Genomic DNA, 19,543 nt, shown 5'->3' on the forward strand with positions numbered 1-19,543 from the left:
TTCCCCAGCCCTCCAGATTTAAGGGCACTCGCTTTGCAAGAAACCTGTCTCCTGCGCAAATGAAAGCCAGGCTCAGGAGCTGTCAGCGTGTGAGTTTGCCCTGCCATGAGGCTGTGCAGAGTCAGATGAATCATTCCTTTTTTCCCCGGTTCAGAATCTGATCCCGTTCATTTATAGCCAGGGCAGCATACCTTTCCCAGCATAGCAAAGAACAGAGGCTTTCAGAAAATCCTTAGCACTTATTTTTGTGCTGGTTCCCAGAAAAGACAATTGTGGATTGCTCCATGTTTATCAGCATGAGCAAGGCCAAATGTTCCTTGGCTGTAATGAATCTTTAGAAGGGTTTTATCAAAGCGAGCGGGAGAGTGAGTGCGTGTCAATTAGGAAATAGTTTGGCGTTCTGACGGCTGGTAACATGACAAAGGAATTTCAGTCGTGTTCCAAGCCAGCATTAAAAGACCTGCAGAGAACCCCTCAAAATCTGTTCCGTTGATTGAGAATGAAGTACTCTCTCTGTCAGTGCATGTGCCACAGCGCCTGCTCTTTGATGCCACCGGATTGGGGAAGTATCAAGCTTATGAGCACAGCCTGTGCAAACCCAGATTTCATTGTATGCCTTTGGTTTGTTTCTGTAACTAGAGTGGTGTGTAAGGCACAGCCTGCGAGCAGAAGACACTGAGCTGAAACTTTCAGCTGGCAATAGAAAAAGTACTGAGAAACTAAGGGCATGTTTCCTGCAATGTGTAACATACTGTGGGGAGTAAACGGCATCGGCTGGAGGTGGGTGTGTGGAGATTGGCTAGATACATTGGCTAGTGACGTTATTGTACCAGTACTCAAGGGTCTATTCACCTTTCAGTATGTTTGTATAACTTTCATTAATGCTAATAGAGCTAATAGAACCTAGAGGTCCGCAGACTATATCTAAGACTTCAAAAGAGGCCCACACCTCCATTTGAAAAAAAAATGGGTTTCGCAAATGAAAAAAGGTTGAAAACCCACTGTAATAGAGAATAGACCCATTAACGAATTCAAACCGCTTACCATGCTTGGATTTGGTTTCCACTGCTTTACAGCATCCTAGGCTCCACTTCCATTATCTGCAACCAGCTCCCCATTTCTGTTAAAGAGAATGTGTTTACTGTGGTAAGTCTGAACAATGTAACACAATTAGGGAGGGGGGGTAGCCCAGGACTGAGAGTTTCCCACCCAAACATCCCAGCTGGGATGATTATACAATACCATAGCACTCATCAGCTACCCAGAACCCTTCATGGGTATATCTCAAAGCACTTACATAGGAGGGGAAGCCTCCTTATCTGCCTTTTACAGATGGGAAAACTGAGGCACGGGGGCGGTTAAGTGAGTGCCCAAGGTCACACAGCGAGTCTGTAGCAGAGCTGTGACCTAGCTCTCTTCAGTCCCAGTCCTGTGCCCTGTCCACACTAAGGAGAAGCCATTTATAGACTTCAAAGAAAATGTAAAAATGGCCCCCATGCTATAGACCAGCAGTTTGGAGCAATGCTTGACTCCATTCTTAAGTGGCCAAGCTTTCACTCTCTTTTTAATTATTGCTTTTGTTCCAACTATAATTAGACTTATTTCTCTCTAGCGCAACTTCATAAACCTCTTCTGATTTCACCTCCGAGCTATTCCTCCCTTCTCTGCATTAGGTCGATGAAGATGAAATAAATTCACAAGGCCAGCACACCACCTAGCTCCTGCCTGTGTCCTGTTGTGATGACTTACATGGGACTCAAGTGATGCATGGGCCGTGTTAGTATTAGAGGGACCTTTTGCTCTGGAATCAGCTTTTGACAGTAGATTAGTGAGGCATGTGGTTGAGCCTTGTCCTGCCAGCGTGGGGCAGCCTGGAGGGTGCCAAGAATACATGGTACTTTTTATGAATGCTCTGGTATGTGGTTGGAAGGACCAGGTACCCTGGCTGATGCCCTGTCTTACATCCCATGGCTTGGTGTAACAGGCAGAAGAGAGGCAATTCAGGGTTCAGCCTGCGTGACAGGGAAGGAGACACACTAACCATTGGTATTTCTGTCTCCTTTCAGGTCAGCCCTTTAAGTTGGATCCCAAGATGGCTCACAAGAAGCTGAAGCTCTCCAATGATGGGCTGCAGATGGAAAAAGATGAGAGCTCCTTGAAAAAGAGCCACACGCCTGAGAGGTTCAGCGGCACTGGGTGCTACGGAGCAGCAGGCAACATATTCATCGACAGTGGGTGCCATTACTGGGAAGTGATGGTGGGATCTTCAACCTGGTAAGCAGATCTGCCAGGAAGTGCTCCATTCTCTTCCCCCTTGGTCCCTGCCCTGAAACTGACTGTGAGACAGTATAATGAAAGGACAGTCCCTTTATAGGGCCGTGTCACGGACAGAGGGGTGGCTGTTGCTTTCCCTACCTGCTTTCTCACTGCTCAGGGAGCTGTAACTGCAGACTAATGCCAACAGCGAAGTGAGACTCTGCAGTAACCCTGTACAGGTGATAGGTCACAGCCCCTCCCACAGGCTCTCAGGTCAAATCCGCTCAGGTTCCATGGTGCAGTGTAGAAACAGCTGGTGCTGCGAACTCCCGCCAGGACGTGAACCCCAGCTCGGTGTGTTCTGCCCGACATCAGCCCTAAGCACGGAGGTCCTCCCATAAGATCTCCGCTGGCTGTTTCACAGAAGACACACAAGGCTGGACTCCAGCTTGCTGGTCCATAGCCCTGCAGGCTCCTCAGGGCTCATGGGCTAAGGCTCATGTGTCTTAATGAAGTCTGTGGCTCTGCCTCAGCTCTGAGGGGTAAGAAGTTGCTGCTGGGCCAGCCCTAGACACGCAGCCACAGCAGGAGTGTTACCTGAGGACAGAGTGTTTAATCAGGGTGACAGGGACCTGCTGCTGCTTGCATTGCTGGCGGGCTCCCCTTTCACGGGTTCCGTAACAGGACCTGCGTTTTCCTTACTGTGGCCCCTGGAGGATTAATGTGTCATTCCTCCTCATCTTGACAGTCCCGTGTAATGGCAGGCCCAGCCCTGCCATCTGTAGAGGTTGTCTCTGTCTCAAGGGGCCCTCAGAAAGTTTTGCTGGCTCCAGCATGTGCGACATTTCTTCGCATGCTATGTAAATTCACAGATTTGTACCCCAGCCTGGGCCCTCCCTGGCACTCCATCATGGAAACATTCTGCTGTTCAAGGGACCTCGGGACACTCTGCAGCAATAGATCATGTTACCCATGTCTAGTGCCCCAGCCTCTCCTTCTGAACAAGGCTCAGGAGTGCCACAGCTTAACACATGTGGTGTCACAGGTGCTGCGTGTAACAGACAATGCAGCACTGGGAATTTCAGGCCAGGAGAGAAGAGCATCATCCCTAGGCGGCAGCGCTGGTGAAATTAGCAGGGTAATAGCATCACTGGGGATGTTAAAATAATGTAGACTGGAGTGCCTACCCTGGGCAGCAGCAGCCTGGACAGCAGGGGTTGGTTTGCTATTCCGCAGGCTTTCTCCATCCCCATGGTCTCCTCTGGGGCCTTACAGAAATGAAACGGACACCGTTACAAAGTTAGAATCTGGAAGGTCAGCGGGGGATGGAAGGGGAGAAATGAACGTGTCGGGCCCACAAGACCAGAGATCATAGAATCATAGAATATCAGGGTTGGAAGGGACCTCAGGAGGTCATCTAGTTCAACCCCCTGCTCAAAGCAAGACCAACCCCTAACTAAATCATCCCAGCCAGGGCTTTGTCAAGCCTGACCTTAAAAACCTCTAAGGAAAGAGATTCCACCACCTCCCTAGGTAACCCATTCCAGTGCTTCACCACCCTCCTAGTGAAAAAGTTTTTCCTAATATCCAACCTAAACCTCCTCCACTGCAACTTGAGACCATTACTCCTTGTTCTGTCATCTGCTACCACTGAGAACAGTCTATATCCATCCTCTTTGGAACCCTCTTTCAGGTAGTCAAAAGCAGTTATCAAATCCCCCCTCAGTCTTCTCTTCTGCAGACTAAATAATCCCAGTTCCCTCAGCCTCTCCTCATAAGTCATGTGCTCCAGACCCCTAATCATTTTTGTTGCCCTCCGCTGGACTCTTTCCAATTTTTCCACATCCTTCTTGTAGTGTGGGGCCCAAAACTGGACACAATACTCCAGATGAGGCCTCACCAATGTCGAATAGAGGGGAATGATCACGTCCCTCAATCTGCTGGCAATGTTCCTACTTATACAGCCCAAAATGCCGTTAGCCTTCTTGGCAACAAGGGCACACTGTCGACTCATATCCAGCTTCTCATCCACTGTAACCACTAGGTCCTTTTCTGCAGAACTGCTGCCTAGCCACTCGGTCCCTAGTCTGTAGCAGTGCATGGGATTCTTCCGTCCTAAGTGCAGGACGTTGCACCTCATCAGATTTCTTTTGGCCCAATCCTCTAATTTGTCTACGTCCCTCTGTATCCTGTATCTACCACTCCTCCCACTTTAGTGTCATCTGTAAACTTGCTGAGGGTGCAATCCATGCCATCCTCCAGATCATTAATGAAGATATTGAACAAAACCAGCCCCAGGACCGACCCTTGGGGCACTCTGCTTGATGCTCGATGCTAACTAGACATGGAGCCATTGATCACTACCCGTTGAGCCCGATGATCTAGCCAGCTTTCTATCCACCTTATAGTCTATTCATCCAGCCCATACTTCTTTAACTTGCTGGCAAGAATACTGTCGGAGACCGGATCAAAAGTTTTGCTAAGGTCATCCACTGCCTTCCCCTCATCCACAGAGCCAGTTATCTCATCATAGAAGGCAATTACGTTAGTCAGGCATGACTTGCCCTTGGTGAATCCATGCTGACTGTTCCTGATCATTTTCCTCTCCTCAAAGTGCTTCAGAATTGATTCCTTGAGGACCTGCTCCATGATTTCTCCAGGGACTGAGGTGAGGCTGACTGGCCTGTAGTTCCCCGGATCCTCCTCCTTCCCTGTTTTAAAGATGGACACTACATTAGCCTTTTTCCAGTCATCTGGGACCTCTCACAATTGCCATGAGTTTTCAAAGATAATGGCCAATGGCTCTGCAATCACATCCGCCAACTCCTTTAGCATCCTCGGATGCAGTGCATCCAGCCCCATGGACTTGTGCTCGTTCAGCTTTTCTAAATCATAGAATCATAGAATATCAGGGTTGGAAGGGACCTCAGGAGGTCATCTAGTCCAACCCCCTGCTCAAAGCAGGACCTAATCCCAACTAAATCATCCCAGCCAGGGCTTTGTCAAGCCTGACCTTAAAAACCTCTAAGGAAGGAGATTCCACCACTTCCCTAAGTAACACATTCCAGTGCTTCACCACCCTCCTAGTGAAAAAGTTTTTCCTAATATCCAACCTAAACCTCCCCCTCTGCAACTTGAGACCGTTACTCCTTGTTCTGTCATCTGGTACCACTGATAACAGTCTAGATCAGGGATCGGCAACCTACGCCGATTTTGAGTGGCACGCTGCCTGCCCGGTGAGAGGAGGAGGAGGAGGAGGGGCAGAGGGGCCGGAATGCACCAAGTTGTGGGAAGAAGCGGGGGAGGCGGGAAGCTTGGCTGCCGCAGGACCAAGCTTCTGCCTCCTGCCCCTGCAGGGGAGAGCGGTGGTGGGGGGGTCCCGGCCCCCCGCCCCATTCAGCCCCGCTGCCCACCACTCTCCCCTGCGGGGGCAGGAGGCAGAAGCTTGGTCCTGCGGCAGCCAAGCTTCCCGCTTCTTCCCACAACTTGGTGCATTCCGGCCCCTCTGCCCCTCCTCCTCCCTTTCCCTCTCCCTGCCCGCGATGGCCCTTGCGAGGGGGAAGGGGAGCGGAGCAGAGCCGAGCAGCAGCATGCTCGCTGCTCCATAGAGCAGGCAGAGAGTGGTAGGGACGGGCCTTGGGGAAGGGGGTGGAACAGGGCATATCCCTTCCAGCCCCCTGCCCTGAGCCACTCAGGGCAGGGGGCTGGGAGCACCCCCACGAGCCGAGCACCCTAGCCCTCTGCCCTGCACCTCCACACACACCCCAGCCCTCTGCCCTGACCTCGAGTCGCCCCCAACACCCAGCCCTCTGCCCTGAACCCCCCCCACACCCAGCCTTCTGCCCTGCACCTCCACACAGCTCTCAGCCCTGAACCTCCCCACACCCAGCCTTCTGCCCTGCACCTCCACACACACCCCAGCCTCTACCCTGACCTCGAGTCGCCCCCAACACCCAGCCTTCTGCCCTGCACCTCCATAGAACCCTCAGCCCTGAACCCCCCAACACCCAGCCTTCTACCCTGCACCCCCACACACCCCAGCCTTCTGCCCTGAACCCCCCACATCCCCACTGCCCTCTGCCCTGACCTCTGAACCCCCCTACACACACCCAGCCTTCTGCCCTGCACCCTCTGCCCTGACCCCTGAACTCCCCCGCCAGGTCTGGGGTCCCGGCTGCCGGCCCCTTGCCAGCCGGTGTCCCGGCCACAGGCCCTGCTCAGCCCGCTGCAGGCCTAGGTGAACAGAAACCCAGGCTGGAAGCGGGCTGAGCAGGCTGGCGGCGTAAGATCAGCATTTTAATTTAATTTTAAATGAAGCTTCTTAAACATTTTGAAAACCTTGTTTACTTTACAAACAACAATAGTTTAGTTATATAATATAGACTTAGAGAGAGACACCTTCTAAAAAACATTAACATGTATTACCGGCTCGCGAAACCTTAAATTAAAGTGAATAAATGAAGACTTGGCACACCACTTCTGAAAGGTTGCCTACCCCTGGTCTAGATCCATCCTCTTTGGAACCCCCTTTCAGGTAGTTGAAAGCAGCTATCAAATCCGCCCTCATTTTTCTCTTCTGCAGACTAAACAATCCCAGTTCCCTCAGCCTCTCCTCATAAGTCATGTGCTCCAGACCCCTAATCATTTTTTGTTGCCCTCTGCTGGACTCTTTCCAATTTTTCCACATCCTTCTTGTAGTGTGGGGCCAAAACTGGAAACAGTACTCCAGGTGAGGTCTCACCAATGTCGAATAGAGGGGAACGATCATGTCCCTCGATCTGCTGGCAATGCCTCTACTTATACAGCCCAAAATGCCGTTAGCCTTCTTGGCAACAAGGGCACACTGTTGACTCATATCCAGCTTCTCGTCCACTGTAACCCCTAGGTCCTTTTCTGCAGAACTGCTGCCTAGCCACTAGGTCCCTAGTCTGTAACAGTGAATGGGATTCTTCCATCCTAAGTGCAGGACTTAGTCCTGAACCACTTCTTTCTCCACAGAGGGTTGGTCACCTCCTCCCCATACTGTGCTTCCCAGTGCAGTAGTCTGGGAGCTGACCTTGTTCGTGAAGACAGAGGCAAAAAAAGTATTGAGTACATTAGATTTTTCCACATCCTCTGTCACTAGGTTGCCTCCCCCATTCAGTAAGGGGCCCACACTTTCCTTGACCACCTTCTTGTTGCTAACATACCTGAAGAAACCCTTCTTGTTACTCTTAACATCCCTTGCTAGCTGCAACTCCAAGTGTGATTTGGCCTTCCTGATTTCACTCCTGCATGCCTGAGCAATATTTTTATACTCCTCCCTGGTCATTTGTCCAATCTTCCACTTCTTATAAGCTTCTTTTTTGTGTTTAAGATCAGCAAGGATTTCACTGTTAAGCCAAGCTGGTCGCCTGCCATATTTACTATTCTTTCTACACATCAGGATGGTTTGTTCCTGCAACCTCAATAAGGATTCTTTAAAATACAGCCAGCTCTCCTTTATTCTCCCGGGGGATCCTGCCCATCAGTTCCCTGGGGGAGTCAAAGTCTGCTTTTCTGAAGTCCAGGGTCCGTATTCTGCTGCTCTCCTTTCTTCCTTGTGTCAGGATCCTGAACTCGACCATCTCCTAGTCATAGACTCATAGACTTTAAGGTCAGAAGGGACCATTATGATCATCTAGTCTGACCTCCCGCATGATGCAGACCACAAAAGCTGACCCACCCCCTTTCCCTTGACTCAGCTGTTGAAGTCCCCAAATCCTGTGATTTAAAGACTTCAAGTCGCAGAGAATCCTCCAGCTAGCAACCCCCGCCCCATGCTGCGGAGGAAGGCGAAAAACCTCCAGGGCCTCTGCCAATCTACCCTGGAGGAAAATTCCTTTCCGACCCCAAATATGGCGATCAGTAGAACACCGAGCATGCAGGCAAGATTCTCCAGCCAGACCCTCATTGACCATTGATACTATTTACCAGAAGATGAAGAAGTGGTTCAGGACTAAGTCCTGCACTTAGGACGGAAGAATCCCATTCACTGTTACAGACTAGGGACTGAGTGGCTAGGCAGCAGTTCTGCAGAAAAGGACCTAGTCACTGCCTCCCCCATCCACTTTTGCTTCCCCTACTAATTCTTCCCTGTTTGTCAGCAGCAGGTCAAGAAGAGCTCTGCCCCTAGTTGGTTCCTCCAGCACTTGCACCAGGAAATTGTCCCCTATGCTTTCCAAAAACTTCCTGGATTGTCTGTGCGCTGCTGTATTGCTCTCCCAGCAGATATAAGGGTGATTGAAGTCCCCCATGAGAACCAGGGAGATGTTTTCCAGGGAGATCTGAGAAGAACTTGGGAGTCAGTGACAGGTCTCTGCATGTCTGGGGTAGCTCAGAGGAGTTCCTCCTGTGGCCCACGCTGGACAGACACACAGTGGTCCCAGCATAGGGGGGTATGAACAATGGGATGCAAGCATGATAGCTACTCTCTTGGTTGGTTCCCCAGGGATCAAACCAGGGACCTCCAGGGCTAACAGCCTGAGCTAGAGAGCCCAGGCTCCCGAGGAGGGGGATTGGAACAATTCATCTCCTCTGCAGATCGGCCTTGGGGGGACCTGTCACACACACTCACTAGCAGGCTACGTAAGCGGCGACCACGATGCCACAGCTAATGTACTGTGGAATGGCACAATCCAGCGGGGAAAATGTGTAATCAGAACAAAGTCTCCTGGCGCCATCCGTCACAGAACTCCGAGCACTTTCCTATGGCGGCTGGATATCGTTAATCCCCATTGCAGGGCGGGGAGGGGTGGGGGGCACAGAGAGTGGAAGTGGCTTGCTGGCGGTCACCTTGCTGAATTGGGAGGAGACCCCAGGAGTTCTGAGTTCTAGTGCTCTTCTGTCTTGGTGGAACCCTCTGAACAGCTGGAGCACTCACCATGCCCCTGGCTGGGATCTCTGGGTACAGGAGGGCAGCCAGGCTGAGGAACCACCAGTACAGGAGTGTGGCAAAGTGTAGCGACATCACTGATGGGGAAGCACCATCAGGAGGGGCAGGTGCCAGGTGATGCTGCCAGCAAAGAGGAAATAAGAAGTGTGGGGAGTAGGTAGCGCAGGTGGGGAGTCTAGTGCTGCTGGGGAGAGTCGTGGAGCCGAAGGAGGGCTGGAGGGTATCAATGTGGTGGGAAGTGTAGGGCTGACCAGGATACTTGGCAGAAGGGCACAAAGGTCTGTGGTAGGACAGGAATCAGGGACTGGACTGACTAGGGGAGCAAAGATGGGAGGGGTGGGCAGGAATCTGCCTCTGCTGCTGCCCTGTGTAGGATGAACAAAGCGACATGTGCTGTGCCATGCTGCAGGCAGAGGGTTGGTAAGGAGTCATGCTTTAGCCAGGCTTTAGCCCTTCAGGATCCCCTTCCCCCAAAGGTGCAAGCCAGCACTGAAAGGGTTAACAATCAGAGAGCACTGCCAGGCGCAGGTTATCTATATGGCTACATTGCCCAGGAGAACGTGTATCGCTGCCTTTGGGCAGGCAAAGGGGGCTGAAGCTGTTCTCTAGGCTAGTGCATCTGGGCTCAGTGGCACTGGCAGTGAAGAACTAGTTGTTGTTCACTCTCCATTGATGTGCTACGGGGATGCTTCTGCATTGTTTTGGGAGAAGCCTCATTCACTGTGACGAGCTTCAAGCTTCAGGGAGCAGGATAAAACATCTTCATCGTGTCAGTGAAAATGCAAAGGTCCGTGTATTTCCTGTCAGTGTGCCCTGGGACAAGCTGAAGGCGCCATGCAGTTGTTAGAACAGCTGGAGTAATGGCAGATAGGGAGCCTCAATACATCATTTCCAAATGTGATCTCTGCTGCATGCCTTTACTGAAGTAGCTTACAGGGAGCGGGGAGGCTGGTTTCCCCCAGAGAGTGTCTGACAAAATGCTGTAACCCCAAGCCGGGCTCCTGTGCAGAGTCATACCAGCTGCAGGAGAGTCCAGGATGTCCCGACTCGGGAGAGAGTGGCTTTAGTCAGCTGTTCTGGTGGAGCTGCAGAAACCTGGGAACTGGATTCAGTGCAGGAATCTGTGAGCACCCTCTTGTGCGAAATCAGCAGCTGCTCTGCTGAGTCACAGTGGCTGCAGCAGGGTAAGTGAGATCAGGATCTGTCTTTCCGTCTGCTCCCTGGTTCAAGGTTGGATGGTTGACCTCAAGGCCAAGCTCGGAATGTGGAGTTCACTGTGGGAGGCTGTAATTGCCTGGGAGGCTGTAATTGCCTGGGATGATTATTTTATGTGACACTTAAATGTATGCAGCCCAGTAAAAGGGTGTTTGCTTTGCTTGGTTCCCTGGGATCTGCAGCTGGTGAGTTGGTACTGAAAGCGGGAGGATGTTTGCTGCTCTGCGTGTGCAGTGAGCTGTCATCCCAGCATTCAGAAGCATGGCTTGGTTTATCGTGGGGTTGGAGTGAACATCTCCTCAAGCCTGGGCTGAGGTGGCCACCTGCACCGAGGCTCTGGTCCTGCTCCCACTGCAGTCAGCAGCAACTCCCACTGAGTTGTGCAGGGCCAGGAGCAGGCTGGAGGGAGATGGAGGCTGAGTGGGAGTGTGGTATGTTCACGCCTGGGTTGGCACATGAACAGATTCTCCATTGTCCTGCAGCCTGTGGAGTCATTGACGCCTGTGCACGGTGGGTTTAAAACGCTGCTATTATGATGGAGTGATGTCTCGCACTCACTGGCCATGGCCAGAAATGGCTGCAGGGTCGGGGACAAATGGCGCATGGGCTTGGACCTGCAGCGAGAGGAGGATCCTTCAAATACAGTCCATGAGAATGGGACCATGTCAAGAAATATCAAGCAGACTCAGCAGATTCTTCATTCCCCTTGCCAGCTGCTCTGAGCTCACTGCAGAGCAATGGCTCCTTCTGGGCAGCTTCTCCCCTCTGCACTGAAGCATTCATTGGGTGTGCAGAGATGGAGACTGCTGCTGCTCCTCACCTCCCAGTGACATGCATCGCCTTGTCTCCTCTCCTGGAGGTGCCTTCACCCCAAGGAAAACTCGTACTCAGTCTTTGAGAGGCTCCCTTTCTGAGCGCAGTCTGTGTGGCCAAGCCCTGCCTTGGCCAGCACCACAAGGGAATTGACGTGTTGCCCCTTGGGTGTGCTGCTGGGGCAAGGCAGGCCATGCCACTGGGGTGCCTTAGCTCACCCCTTGCTGCTTAACGGCTGCTGCAAATGGTAGCTTGTCTGCTGGCTGGGGAGCTGAACACGGAGTCACAGTCCTGTCCACCCAGACCCCACAGTGGGTGCTGGGTGGCATGTGAAGATATCCTGCCTAACCATAGCAGTGTTGAGGGAAGACCCTCTGCCTCACTCACCTGTCACCCAGCAGGCAGGATTCAGCCTCACTAAAGGCTCACTCAGCCCCTGTGATTGTAGAGACAGGACTGGAAGGGACCTCCTTGGGTCAATGAGTCCATAGACTATCAGGGCTGGAAGGAACCTCGGGAGGTCATCTAGTCCAACCCCCTGCTTAGAGCAGGACCAATCCCCAGACAGATTTTTGCCCTGATCCCTAAATGGCCCCCTCAAGGATTGAACTCACAACCCTGGGTTTAGCAGGCCAATGCTCAAACCACTGATCTATCCCTCCAGTCCTCTGGTGTCACAGAGTTAATTAAGGACAGTAAACCCTTCCTAATTAATAGTTTCACCATTGACCTGATTCTTCCCATGGCACCAACAGCCTAACCTACCCAGCGAGTTCAGCATCTGATCAGAAGAAGCCATCTGACCAGCATCAGAACTAACCTGGAGAATATGCAAGGCAGCATTGCCCCGTTCTCCCAGCTCTTTCCAGCCTCTGTTGGGAGAAGCAGAGCCTGTCATGTCCCTAGCACAGCGTAGGAGGGGGAGCTGCAGAGCAGCATAGAGCTTGGCAATTTGCTTTGTAAGTTCTTTCACAGGAAGCTGAATTTTATTAGGGGCTGTGCTTTAGAAATGAATCAGTTCTTCTTCGAGTGCTTGCTCATATCGATTCCAATAGGTGTGTGCGCACGCCGCGTGCACGGTCGCCGGAGAATTTTCTACCCTAGCAACACCCGGCGGGTCGGCTGTGGAGCCCCCTAGAGTGGCGCCTTCATGGTGCTGGATATATACCCCAGCCGACCCGGCGCCCCCTCAGTTCCTTCTTACCGCCCCTGACGGTCGTTGGAACTGTGGAGCGCGGCATAGCTGTTCTCCACTCTCCCTAGCTTATCCTGTTATTCTGTAGATAGTTGTAGTTATAGTTGTTGTATAGTGTTAGATACTTGTTCATTTTACTTTTTAATAGTTGTAGATAGTTAGCGGGGATTAAGGGGGTTGTTCTCCCCCCTTCTTCCCCCCGGCGCATAGCCGGGCTCATGCCCAAGGCTCCCGGCTTTAAGCAGTGCGTGTCCTGCGCTAAGCCTATGCCCACGAGTGATCCGCATGACTCGTGTCTGAAGTGCCTAGGAGAATCCCATCAGACAGATAAGTGCAAAATCTATAAGGCCTTCAGACCGAGAACCAAAAAGGAGCGGGACTTTCGGCTTCGGCAACTCCTCATGGAGGCGGCACTTAGCCCGGACCCTCCATCGGCGCGTCAGGCTCCGACACCGAGCGCCTCGGTGCGCAGCACCCCTGCAGCACCGACTGGTTCTGCACCGCGGGTAGAGTCGGACAAGCCTCCACGGCACCGACCTCCTTCGGCACCGCACCCGCCACAAGGGCCTCGGCGCCGATCCTTGTCTCCGGGACATAAGAAAGCCCGCAAGGCACAGGATACTGCCGTCCTGAAGACGCCGGCTCCCCCGGTGCCGGGGGTAGAGCCGCGTCCGCCTTTGGATCACCAAAAGCAGGTGCCTGCTACGCCGTCGACTCCGGCTCCGTGGCCGTTGAGTCCGGTGCGGACTGGATCACCACCTCGGTCGGTGGTGGAGCCTTGTCTTCCGTCGACCCCAGAGACCTTCGCGACGGCGAGAGACCTCATTGCTCTCACAGAACCGGCACCGCTCCAACCACCAGCACTGTTGGTTCCTCGCCCGGTGCAATCCAGGGGCAAACCTGCCCTGGTGCGCCCGCCATCTCAGGGAGTGGACTCACGGCACCGCTCCAGGTCGCAAAGCAGGTCCCGACACCGCTCGCAGTCCCGGCGCCGACTATCACCTCAGCACCGGTCATACTCGCGGCCAAGATCCTCGTCGCGGCACCGCTCTACGTCTCGGCACCGTTACGATCATCAGTACCGATCGAACTCCAGACGTAGTTCCCGGCACCGGTACAAGCGACGCTCGGCTTCGAGGGGCCGCTCCCGGCACCGTGTCTACTCGCGGTCGTCTTCATCCAGATCCAGATCAGGATCTCGGCACCGACGTGGTCATCGTCACCGATCCTGATCTCGGTACCGCTCACCGGCACCGCACAGGGACCGATCATCTCCGGACCGGAACCGAGCGGCACCATATCATCTGGAACCGATTTCGGCGCGATCGGCACCGCCCTGGCCCTCGAGATCGGTGTCTCGTTCCTCCGATGGGGCCTCGAGATCGGCATACCCCCCTCAGGGGCAGGCCGCTGAGGCTGACATGAGCCACTGGCAGGAGGTAGCGGAGGATCCCGCTCAGGGACCTAAGCACTGGTCGTTCTGGACCCCGTGGGCGTATCACCAAGCACAGGGGGCACCACCATCAGCCTCTCACTCGGCACACTCTAGGCACAGGGCTCCGGAGGCCACCATCTCCCGCCCCCCCCCCCCCCCCCCCAGGGGGCATGGAGGCTCCCGTGCCTGCACCACCTGAGGACCTGGACCCAGGGGCAGGCGACGCTCTGCTTCAGGGTCCCTTGGAGCAGGACCCGCCATTAGATCCCTTGCCACCTGAGGCATCCTCCTCATCTTCCCCAGATGCGGCGGTGGCGGGCACAACAGCCACACGTCCGCCCCCGATAGATCTTTGTGCACACCAGGACCTATTACGTAGGGTGGCACGTAATATGGACCTCCAGGCAGAGGAGATAGTGGAGGTACAGGACCCAATTGTGAACATCCTCTCTGCGGATGCCCCATCCAGGGTGGCATTGCCCCTGATTCGCACGATTCAGGCTAATGCCACTGTGATATGGCAAACTCCTGCCTCTATTCCACCCACAGCCAGAGGGGTGGAAAGAAAGTACTTCGTCCCCTCAAAGGACTATGAGTACTTATACACTCATCCCCAACCGTGTTCACTAGTGGTGTCATCGGTGAACGCAAGGGAGCGCCACGGTCAGCAGGCTGCAGCGCCCAAATCGAAGGACGCTAAGCGCTTCGATTTGTTTGGGCGTAAGGTATATTCAGCCGGAGGGCTGCAACTTAGAGCAGCTAACCAGCAGGCGCTCTTGAGCCGCTATAACTTTAATTCCTGGAACTCTATGGGGAAGTTCAAGGAATTAGTCCCCCAAGACTCCAGGGAAGAGTTCGGGGCCTTAGTGGAGGAGGGTAAGAAGGTGGCACGGACCTCCTTACAGGCCTCCTTGGATATAGCGGACTCGGCTGCGAGGACGCTGGCCTCAGGTATCGCCATGCGGAGAGTCTCCTGGCTCCAGGTCTCGGGCTTGCCTCCGGAACTGCAGCAAACCCTGCAGGATTTACCCTTTGAGGGACACGGGTTGTTCTCGGACAAGACGGACTCTCGACTGCAGAGCCTCAAGGACTCGAGAACAATCATGCGCTCCCTGGGCATGCATGTTCCAGGACCCCAGCGCAGACCCTTTAGGCCCCAGCCTCAAAGGTTCTACCCCCCCCCCCCGGCCTCGTCCTAGACAGGACTCCGCCAGAAGGCGGGGACGAGGTGGTAGGAGAAGGTTGACCAGCCCTCAACCCGGTCAGAACCAGGGGCCACCTAGGCCACCTTCAGGCCCTAGGCAGAACTTTTGAAGGTGCGGTCGAGGACGGCGCCCCAGTCATCACCCAGGATCTAGCTCCCTCCTTTCGGGATCGCCTCTCCCATTTCCACCGTGCTTGGTCCCTTATAACCTTGGACTGTTGGGTCCTTCGCACGGTGGAGAGGGGATACGCTCTCCAGTTTTCTTCGTTCCCTCCCTCCCACCCCCCCTCCCCGTCCCTCTTCAGGGACCCTTCTCACGAGCAACTTCTTACACAGGAGGTTTCTACGCTCCTATCTATGGGGGCCATAGAGGAGGTTCCACTAGAATTAAGGGGCAGGGGGTTTTATTCCCGCTACTTCCTGATCCCCAAGTCCAAAGGGGGTCTGCGACTCATCTTAGACTTACGCGGACTCAACAAATTCATAGTAAAGTTGAAGTTCTGCATGGTCTCACTGGGGACCATTATCCCTTCTCTGGATCCTGGAGACTGGTTCGCCGCCCTCGACATGAAGGACGCATGTTTTCATATAGCAATCTACCCGCCTCACAGGCGCTTCCTGCGATTCGTGGTAAACAAGGTGCACTACCAATTTGCAGTCCTTCCCTTCGGCCTATACTCGGCCCCAAGAGTGTTCACAAAATGTATGGCTGTCGTGGCAGCATACCTTCGTCGACAAGGGATACAGGTGTTCCCGTATTTAGACGACTGGCTGGTACGCGGCCGCACCAGGGAGCAAGTTCGAGCTCACGTCCACATAATAGTACACACATTCCACGAGTTGGGCATTCTACTCAACAAGGAGAAATCCACTGTAGAGCCTACCCAGAGGATAGAATTTATTGGGGCAGTCCTAGACTCCAGACGTGCACGGGCTATTCTACCAGACAATCGCTTTCATGCCATCACAAGCCTCATTCGAGGGCTCAGGGCCTTCCCGATTACTACAATGAGGACGTGCCTCGCCCTGTTGGGTCACATGGCCTCTTGCACATACGTAACCAGGCATGCCAGACTTCGGCTTCGCCCAATTCAGGCCTGGGTATCATCGGTATACCGCCCGTATCGGGACAGCCTGAACATGGTGGTCACGGTTCCGAGCTCGGTCTTGGCCTCCCTCACCTGGTGGTTGGATCACAGTGTGGTTTGCGAGGGAGTGCCGTTTCACGCCCCGCAACCCTCTCTGCACCTGGTCACAGACGCTTCATCTCTAGGTTGGGGTGCCCATCTCGGCGAACACATCAATGTTCGAGAACTGATGGCGGTGCGCCTGGCTTGCCAGGCATTTCTCAATCTGCATGGCCGCTGTGTGTTAGTTCTCACCGACAACACCATGGCCATGTTTTACATCAACAAGCAAGGAGGAGCACGTTTGTCGCTTCTATGCCAAGAGGCCATTCGCCTGTGGGACTTCTGCATCGCCCACTCGATACATCTCACGGCATCGTTTCTTCCTGGAGTCCAGAACACACTAGCGGACCGACTCAGCAGGTCCTTTCAGACGCACGAGTGGTCAATTCGCCCAGACATCATCTATTCCGTTTTCCAGAGGTGGGGGTTTCCCCAGGTAGACCTGTTTGCATCTCGAGCCAACAGGAAGTGCCACGCGTTCTGCTCCCTACAAGGGCGAGCTCTGGGCTCTCTGTCAGACGCGTTTCTTCTACCTTGGAAAGACCACCTGTTTTACGCTTTCCCTCCATTTCCTCTGGTCCACAAGGTGCTGCTCAAACTGCGCAGAGACCAAGCACGAGTAATTCTAGTCGCTTCAGCTTGGCCGAGGCAGCACTGGTACACCACACTGTTGGAGCTCTCGGTTCAAACACCGATCCCACTTCCGTTGTGTCCAGATCTCATCTCTCAGGACCACGGCCGACTATGTCACCCCGACCTACAATCACTCCACCTCACGGCGTGGTTGTTCCATGGCTGAACCAGGTGGAGCAACAATGCTTGCAGTCTGTCCAGCAGATTCTGCTGGGCAGTAGGAAGCCTTCGACACGGACCACTTACTTAGCCAAGTGGAAGCGGTTCTCCTGTTGGTGCGAACAACGAGCCAAGTCCCCGTTACAGGCGCCTATTCCTCTCATACTGGAATATCTCCTATCCCTAAAACAGCAGGGCTTGGCGATATCTTCCATCAGAGTTCACCTCGCCGCTATTTCGGCCTTCCACCCAGGAGAACTCGCTTCCTCGGTATTCTCTAACCCGATGGTCGTTAGAGTCCTCAAGGGCTTAGACCGGATGTACCCACAACAACGTCAGCCCGTTCCGACGTGGGATCTCAACCTGGTTCTCTCCAAGCTCACAGGGCCCCCATTTGAGCCACTGGCTTCCTGTTCACTCCTGTACCTATCCTGGAAGACAGCCTTCCTTGTAGCCATCACCTCAGCGAGGCGCGTTTCTGAACTTAGGGCACTTACGTCCGAGCCCCCATACACAGTTTTCCATAAAGACAAAGTGCAGCTTCGCCCACATCCTGCCTTTCTTCCCAAGGTGGTCTCACCATTTCACGTGAACCAGGATATATTTCTGCCGGTCTTCCATCCTAAGCCACACGCTACTTGCCAAGACCAGCGTTTGCATTCTTTGGACGTACGCAGGGCCCTGGCTTTCTATATTGACCGCACGAAGCAGTTTAGAAAGACGACGCAACTCTTCATTGCAGTGGCCGACCGGATGAAAGGCTTACCGGTCTCCTCACAATGCCTGTCCTCTTGGATCACGTCTTGCATTCGGGCTTGCTATGACCTGGCCGGTGTCCCGACGCCGCACCTCACCGCTCACTCCACGAGGGCCCAAGCTTCCTCGACTGCCTTCCTGGCTCAAGTCCCGATCCAGGACATTTGTAGAGCTGCAGTTTGGTCATCAGTCCACACATATGTAGCTCACTATGCACTGGTGCAGCAGTCCAGGGACGATGCTGCATTCGGATCAGCGGTTTTGCACACAGCAATGTCTCACTCTGACCCCACCACCTAGGTAAGGCTTGGGAGTCACCTATTGGAATCGATATGAGCAAGCACTCGAAGAAGAAAAGACGGTTACTCACCGTTGTAACTGTTGTTCTTTGAGATGTGTTGCTCATATCCATTCCAAACCCACCCCCCTTCCCCACTGTCGGAGTAGCCGGCAAGAAGGAACTGAGGGGGCGCTGGGTCAGCTGGGGTATATATCCAGCGCCATGAAGGCGCCACTCTAGGGGGCTCCACAGCCGACCCGCCGGGTGTTGCTAGGGTAGAAAATTCTCCGGCGACCGTGCACGCGGTGCGCGCACACACCTATTGGAATGGATATGAGCAACACATCTCGAAGAACAACAGTTACAAGAGTTGGTTTCTCGATGACTGAGTTGTTCAGTCCCTGTAGCTGAAGAAATTAATTTAAAATATACAGCAGTACCATAGGCTCTGAACAGAGGTGTATTCAAGAGACAGCCATGTGCTGCAAGAAGGCAAAAGTATAATGGGGTTGGCTACAGCTGTGATTGAGTGAGCCTGGAGCCTTGTGTCTCATGGGTCTTGTCTACACTGCCACTTTACAGTGCTGCAACTTTCTCGCTCAGGGGTGTGAAAAAACACACCCCTGACCCCTGCAAGTTTCAGCGCTGTAAAGTGGCAGTGTTGACAGTGCACCAGCACTGGTAGCTACTCCCCTCGTGGGAGTGGGTTTTTTACACAGCCACGTTAAAGCGCTGCCATGGCAGTGCTGCCACAGCAGCACTTTAACGTTGCTAGTGAAGAAATACCCATAGAAACTTACAGCATTGATCAAAAGCACAGCAGGGCCTGCAGCTTTCTGCAGCCTTCAATAAATACTCCATCTCCCCTCTGCTCAGCCCCCACCCAAAAACCCAATCAAATGCCATCCCCCAAGCAAACATGTCTCCTTGTCCCATCACTTCATTGTCACAAAGGACAGAATTAGATTTGGTGCAAATGATTTGCTGATTTGCAGGGCTTCTCAGTGTGAAGACAGCTGTGTCAAACTCCCTTCCCCCCCATCCCCGCACAGCTGAACACAGCCAGCGTTCCCCGCCTCTGTCAAGGACTGAGAGGTGCCAGCTTGTGCTGGCAGAAGCAAATCAAAAAGTGATAGAAGGAAATGAAGTGGCTCTTTGGTGGCCAAAGCTTCAACTGGCAGGTTCGTTAATGATGGCCTGAGGGAAATGCCTGCAGTCCGTGACATTCCTGCTTCGGTGCTTTCTCCGGCTGCTATTTCTTGGACAAAACTCCTAGCCTGTACAGTTCACCTGCTAGCTCCCTGGCTGGAGCCATATAATGAGGAACCCAACAGCTCTTCGAATGCTTCAGGGTCAAGGCTCTCCTGATGGGGCAAAAATAATCAGATGCTTCTCCTTTCTCTGCCCTTAGAAGATAGAGAGGAGTTGAGATAAAAGTGCCCTTTCAGGAAGGATAATACAGCCCAGCTAAAAGTGTATGCCCCGCTCTTTGGG

The 19,543-nt window shown here is 53.5% G+C and overlaps 2 protein-coding genes across 14 annotated transcripts in view; both read left to right on the top strand.

Annotated features, from left to right (window-relative positions):
* MID2 (midline 2) overlaps positions 1-19,543 on the top strand; it is a 465,133-nt gene that overhangs the window by 381,085 nt on the left and 64,505 nt on the right. For all 13 annotated transcript variants that reach the window (XR_010590405.1, XR_010590406.1, XM_065557200.1 and 10 more), the window contains one exon: positions 2,067-2,274. Coding sequence is in view for 11 of the 13 variants with exons in the window: in XM_065557200.1 (XP_065413272.1) it covers positions 2,067-2,274 (208 nt within the window). In the remaining 2 variants the exon portion in view is untranslated. The remainder of the gene's footprint in view (positions 1-2,066; positions 2,275-19,543) is intronic.
* Positions 5,767-13,625, top strand: LOC135973372 (CLK4-associating serine/arginine rich protein-like). Its single transcript, XM_065556327.1, has one exon. It carries the CDS (start codon positions 12,611-12,613, stop codon positions 13,622-13,624), a length of 1,014 nt encoding a protein of 337 aa, XP_065412399.1. The 5' UTR covers positions 5,767-12,610; the 3' UTR covers position 13,625.

This window comes from Chrysemys picta, chromosome 9, assembly GCF_011386835.1.
Source record: "Chrysemys picta bellii isolate R12L10 chromosome 9, ASM1138683v2, whole genome shotgun sequence".
In the NCBI taxonomy this organism is placed as follows: domain Eukaryota; kingdom Metazoa; phylum Chordata; order Testudines; family Emydidae; genus Chrysemys; species Chrysemys picta.

Excerpts from the sequence above, each read along its gene's own strand:
- LOC135973372 (XM_065556327.1), top strand. The coding sequence starts at position 12,611 with ATGCCCAAGGCTCCCGGCTTTAAGCAGTGCGTGTCCTGCGCTAAGCCT.